The sequence below is a fragment of the Nanorana parkeri genome, unplaced genomic scaffold, assembly GCF_000935625.1.
Source record: "Nanorana parkeri isolate BGI_ZX_2015 unplaced genomic scaffold, ASM93562v1 scaffold21, whole genome shotgun sequence".
NCBI classification, from domain to species: domain Eukaryota; kingdom Metazoa; phylum Chordata; class Amphibia; order Anura; family Dicroglossidae; genus Nanorana; species Nanorana parkeri.
Window position 1 is genome coordinate 2,577,128 of NW_017306289.1, and position 6,400 is coordinate 2,583,527.

Sequence of the window (6,400 nt, forward strand, 5' to 3'; positions counted from 1 at the left end):
CGGCATCACGATGACAACAAGAGTTCATTGACTTGACCAATGCTGAAGAAAGATAACGGATATTTGAACAAGTGCTGCCAGTGATAGAATAGCGCTCAGTGCCTGGAATTTTAGCAGTTCAGTGGAAATAAAAACAAATGGCCAGAAGTTGCTACAATACATGATGTGAACTCTGTCTTATCCAGGAAAGTCCTTGTCGAGTGTATTGAACCAAATGCTCCATTGAACTGTGCAGTGTGATTGGTCCTATTAATGCATCCAGCTCCTTAAAGAATTCTGTTACAAGAAGAGACATAAATGGCTTGTTTAGAAATCAAAAAGTAAAAACAGAAAAAATCTTGCAGCTTTATTCACAAGTAGGGGCTTTACATAGGAGTTGTACTACACTGAGACAATAAATGTAACAATATTGACACCGTCTTTCAAGTAATGCTAAGATTGATCCCATATAAAATAATGATACAAGTAGTGTTTTGGAAACATTTTCCTGTACAGTCTTTTACACAACCAGAATTAGATGCATTGATACATCCTTTCAGATACTCTAATAGGTAATTTATTGAGGGGAGAGGTAATTTGGAAAACTAAAACTTACACTTAATCCCCTTTGCAGAATACTAAAAGTGTATTATGTTATGGGTAAAGGTAGTTTTTTTAAAACTGTTTTGGATAGAATGGGGAAGGGTTAAACCAATGGTGTTTGCCATTCGAGGAGTGCTGTCTAGTGGAGGGCCCTACCCGCCATGGACTGTCGGTATCGTACCAACTGCTCTATGACCCACCGGTCTCTCCCAGCCGGTGTATATTTCAAAATGGGAGAAGGATCTGGGAACAACTTTCACCCCACACCAAGTTGATAGGATCTTCCAGATGACACATAAAGCATCTATCTCCAGCAATATCCAAGAAACGGGTTTTAAAATCCTATCCAGATGGTATAGAGTCCCTACAACCCTCCATAAGATGTTCCCACAGTGCTCACCACTCTGTTGGCGTTGTCAGACGCAGGAAGGGTCACTGTTGCACGTATTTTGGTCGTGCCCTAAGCTCAGGGACTTCTGGGGTAAGGTAGCGGAGATGTGCCATGCGTTAACAGGGGTTATTTGGGGTTCGATCCGGCTGAATACCTCCTGCATCTAGCTCCAATGCCACTTCGCAGATACAGGAGGTCCCTCCTAGTGCACTTACTCAGTGCGGCGAAAATGTGCATACCACTGTACTGCAAGCGCACATCTGCACCTCCGATCTCACTGTGGTTGGCGAAGGTGGGGGAGATCTACAGGATGGAGGATCTCTTAGCCTCTGCCAGTCACAGGGCTACTCAGTTCAACCGCACCTGGTTCTACTGGACAGCATTCACTACATCTCCTGAATATGCAACCCTACTAGGGGGTGTGTGATGATCAAGACACTCATTACATCATTCCTAACTCTAAGTATAGACATACTATGGGCCTAGTGCTCACAGATCTGTATATGGTATGCAGGGGCAAACTTCGCCAGTTAACGTTGACAGGATGTGAGATTACCGGTGCTGAATACGGACCCCATGTTAGCCGACTATTCCTTGCGTATTTTTCTGAAATGCCTTATGTATGATCTGTACGATTCTTATCTGTATTTTTTGTACTGATTGTCTTTCTACCACTTGGAAAAAATCATAAATAAATAATTTATTTAAAAAAAAAAACAGTGGTGTTCTTACTTAAAATAGGTGCCTCAAGTGCAGCCTCTGACATTAAGAAACAGCCACACAGTATATTCATTAAATGTAATGCTATAGAAAGCATGTGGTTAGGAAGCAATCACTATCCCTGGACTCATCGATTGTGCATCCAGGGAGAGTGTTTTCTAACCGCATGTAATAATATCAAATACCATTACATGCGGTGCCAGGCATTCACATGCAGTCAAAACGCCTGTTTAACGCCGGGTTTAAAAAAACATGAATTCAAGGGAAGTAGATAGAAGAAAAAATGTAATCTTGTAAAATAAAAAGCAGTGACCAACCTGTGTTGTCTTTGGCGAGGTTATCAGCAATTTCCCAATAATCATAGCTGTGCAGTATACTGTTAGTAATACTGACATGATTTGCTGCCATCTGGTGGATACGCTGAGGGATGCTGATAATAGAAGTACTTGTAGAGTTGCTTACGACAGAGTTCACCAGAGGACTGGGAGATATGGGTAATGAAGCAATTGTGGTCCTGAATAAAACATAAAAAAAGATTATCTATTAATTTGCCAGCTATTTATGTATTTCACAATTTAAATACAAAATATGCATGTACTGATTAATATTTGTAACTAATGCTTATAAATTCACCGGTCTAGCAGCCAGGTGGGATCAAGGATCAGGTGAGTATATTTTTGTTTATCCAGCCCCTAGGCCAAAATGTGCACTTAACCCTTGCAGTGTGGGGTTAGCCCCACTGCAAGGGTTAACTTTTGTATATGTCTGGAGTTCTTCTTTAGTGTGCAAAGTGCAGGAATTGAAAACATCCAATCAGAAATATGTCTTACATCTTACTTTTTGATGCAAGTTAAGTGGAATCTGATTGTTTGCTATTGGCTACACATTATCCTACTAAATAAACCTGAGATAATTAATAATATTGATACAAAGAGCAGTGTCCATAGCTTAGTAACCCATAGCAACAAACAATCAACTTTTTATGAGCACCAAGCTACTCCAGGCAACTCCGAACTGTCTTAGTAAATAATTAATTTTGCTTTATTAGCTCCTTTCAATACAATTTGTATAGGATCACTTTCCATTGTGTACAGTAATAAACCCCTGAATGCAAATGTTAAACTATAGGCCATAAGGGTAAGACGGTACCTATATATTCTGATAACTTGACAGTGTTGTTGACCTTGACTTGAGGTGCAAGTCTGCAAGCCTCCAAGAGTCCATTTTGGAAGTTCCAAAAGTTGAGCTTCACTTTGATGAGATGCTTTTTCCTTGCTCACTCATGGCAAAGTGATATGGTCTGTGTAAAATGACCCCCTCCCTGACCCACTCGTATTCATCTCTTCTGCGCTCCCCCAACGCTCTTTGGACAGCTTGGACATGCATTGCAACATATGCGACCCATGAATCCCTGTTTTTATGCAAATGTTTGCATAAAGTATATAAAGGTCTACAGCAGTTTGTACTGTGTTACTTGAGAATTTGTATTTGGTAACATGTGGTCACACCTCACCAGAAACGTGTATGTTTTATATACAGTATATATTTGGCTTATAAAGCTTTTATTTTTCTACTGCAGAGTACAGGTCGGCGAGTCAGTAAGCTTTCCTCCAACTGTGTCGAGTAGGGACTGACCATAGAGGCATCACTTTGACCCATGGTACATGTATTGCAGTATATGTGAACCAAGAATCCCTGTTTTTAAGCATAAGTACATAAGGGTGAATAGCATTGTGTAGAGGATTAATTCAAAATTCTGTGTGTTAACTAATAATTATTATATCTCTGTGAGTGAATCTTCATTTGGTTGAAACATTTTCTCTCTACTGTATGCTGATTTTGAATTTCAGAGGAAAATTTTCCAAGCTCTAATCTGGTCACTTACTTTTCCTTGGCGTTCCCTGGTGATGATATTCGAGACGTTTTAGATGAATTCTAAAAAAAAAAGCACACATATGTACATAACTGATACCAATAGAATGACATAGTGTAGAGGGAAGAGTCAAAACCTAGGTCCACTGAAATGGACCTTTAAGCGAAAACTGCAAGAAGAATTCAATTTCACCTCTTAATAAATATTCTCATAAATGTACCAAATTTTACTTTCACCCCTAGTATAAGAAGGGCAAGCTCAGGAGCATTCAACAGATAATGTTCTCTTTTATATTTGTTTTCCTAAAACTGAGATCGACCATTTCTCTGGCACACAGCTAGCAAATTTTCCAGCTTGCACAAACTCCTGATAAAGTTTAAATGATGAGCTAGTTTAAAGAGTCATCCCACCCAAAACTGATCATTTACAGGGTTATTTACTAAAAGGTAAAGAGTTTGGAGAAGGCAGGAGAAGTGAACAATATAGGACAACATAGCTGAACTGGAAAGTGAGCTGAATTAGAGAATTTTTCCAGTTCAGCTATGTTCTCCTAAATTGTTCACTTCTCCTGACTTCTCCAAACTCTTCACCCATTTTTGTAGAAGCTTGGGAGTTAAACTTCCTGTGATTTCTTATATCTTTCAGGGACTCTTTTGGTGCATACGAGTTCCTGGTTCTAAACACCTGTTTGTGGCCATTATACAGAGTTCCCTGACTTACTTTTATCTATTTTATAATAAAAGAATGTAATGAGGTCCTAAAAAGCATACAAGTGTGTGGAAACATTCAAACCTCCCAAATGCAGAGAAGCAGAGTCAGGAATTTTGGCTGGGAGATCCCACTGTTGTGGAATATCCATGACATATAAGAAAGCAGGGAGTAACTCAATACAGCTGTCTTTACCTGTTACTAAAAATATGACTTTTAGGTGGTCGGCTCATTAAACTTACATTTCAGCATTACATTTCAAATATAGCAATGATGTGCATTTAAAGCTGAACTCCCGGAAAATAGATAATACAAAGATTAAGGGGTCTATTCACAAAGCTGCCGAAGGATCTAGCCGTAGCTTCGGCTGATCCTTCGGCTAGCTTCGGCCCCAGGACCCCTTTGGTTCAGTAGAACCGAAGGGCTGCTGTACGAGCTATTCACTATAGCCCGTACAGCTCGCAAAGTTGAGCCGAGGTGAAAGCCGAAGCTGGCCGACAGCCTGCTACTGACAGAGACAGATCAGCGTCCCCTGGATACCAGGTAACCAGGGGATGCTGATCTGTCATTACTCTCCCGGATGCTTCGGGAGTCTCCCACTATTAGATAGCGGCTCCCGGTCGCCCGGGAGAGAAACACTTTCTCCCGGAGAGGTTTACTCTAAACCTTTCCCTGCTCTGTTTTTTTTTTTGCTTCTGACATCAGAGCCGCCGGCCGCCGTCAGACAGAAAAAAAAACAGCATAGGAATGCATAGCTACATTCCTATTGGCTATTTCACTTTGCAATAGCCAATAGCAAACTAGCTACAGCACCTGCCCACTGCTGCTGTCAATCAGCAGAGGGGACCTGAAGTTCTCCATCAGGTCCTCTTCTAGTGATTGACAGCAGCAGTGGGCGGGTGCAATAGCCAGCTTGCTATTGGATATTACAAATTGAAATAGCCAATAGAAATCTAGCTATGCATTCCTATGCTGATTTTTTTTTTTATTCTGACTGCAGCAGCTGTCAGAATACAAAAAGAAAACATCTTACAGATAGCAAAGATGCTATTGCTTCCTCTGCTTTCTGCCATCATTTCAGGGGGGTGCTCTCTCCTCCCCGCATTACAATGAGAGCTTAGCAGAGCCGTAGGTGATATCAAAGCTGACTCTGCTGAGCTCTCATGATACTGACAGTTCAGCATCCCCTGGTTACTTGGTAACCAGGGGACGCTGATCTATCAGTACCATGAGAGCTCAGCAGAGCCGGCTTTGATACCACCGCCGGCTCCAACAAGCTCCCATTGTAATGACAGCTGGTCCCGGCCAATAGAAAACAGTTGGGCGGAGCTAGGGTTCACTGCTAGCTCCGCCCAATCGTTTTCTTTTTTTTCCTACTTTTTTAACTGTTTTTCTATTCTGCTCGGTACCACAGAGGTAGCCAAGTAGCATTCGGCTATTTACTCAAGGGGCGGGTGAAATAGCCAGCTTGCTATTGGATATTACAAATTGAAATAGCCAATAGAAATCTAGCTATGCATTCCTATGCTGATTTTTTTTTTTATTCTGACTGCAGCAGCTGTCAGAATACAAAAAGAAAACATCTTACAGATAGCAAAGATGCTATTGCTTCCTCTGCTTTCTGCCATCATTTCAGGGGGGTGCTCTCTCCTCCCCGCATTACAATGAGAGCTTAGCAGAGCCGTAGGTGATATCAAAGCTGACTCTGCTGAGCTCTCATGATACTGACAGTTCAGCATCCCCTGGTTACTTGGTAACCAGGGGACGCTGATCTATCAGTACCATGAGAGCTCAGCAGAGCCGGCTTTGATACCACCGCCGGCTCCAACAAGCTCCCATTGTAATGACAGCTGGTCCCGGCCAATAGAAAACAGTTGGGCGGAGCTAGGGTTCACTGCTAGCTCCGCCCAATCGTTTTCTTTTTTTTCCTACTTTTTTAACTGTTTTTCTATTCTGCTCGGTACCACAGAGGTAGCCAAGTAGCATTCGGCTATTTACTCACTGCTGTTCGGCATCTATGAGAATAGGCCGAACAGCGGCGAGTAGCCTGCCGGAGGTTCGGCTTAGCCGATCCAGATGTTGGATCAGCTAAGTCGAACTCCTTCTGCACTTCGGGTCGGCCGAAC

At 41.9% G+C, this 6,400-nt stretch overlaps 1 protein-coding gene across 1 annotated transcript in view; it reads right to left on the reverse strand.

The window, feature by feature from the left end:
* Positions 1-34: 34 nt before the first annotated feature.
* LOC108792171 (AF4/FMR2 family member 3-like) overlaps positions 35-6,400 on the reverse strand; it is a 17,078-nt gene continuing 10,712 nt past the window's right edge. The window contains exons 6-8 of the mRNA XM_018562884.1: positions 3,579-3,628; positions 2,011-2,207; positions 35-276 (exon numbers count right to left, since the gene is read on the reverse strand). Coding sequence (XP_018418386.1) covers positions 152-276; positions 2,011-2,207; positions 3,579-3,628 — 372 coding nt within the window. The 3' untranslated portion in view covers positions 35-151. The remainder of the gene's footprint in view (positions 277-2,010; positions 2,208-3,578; positions 3,629-6,400) is intronic.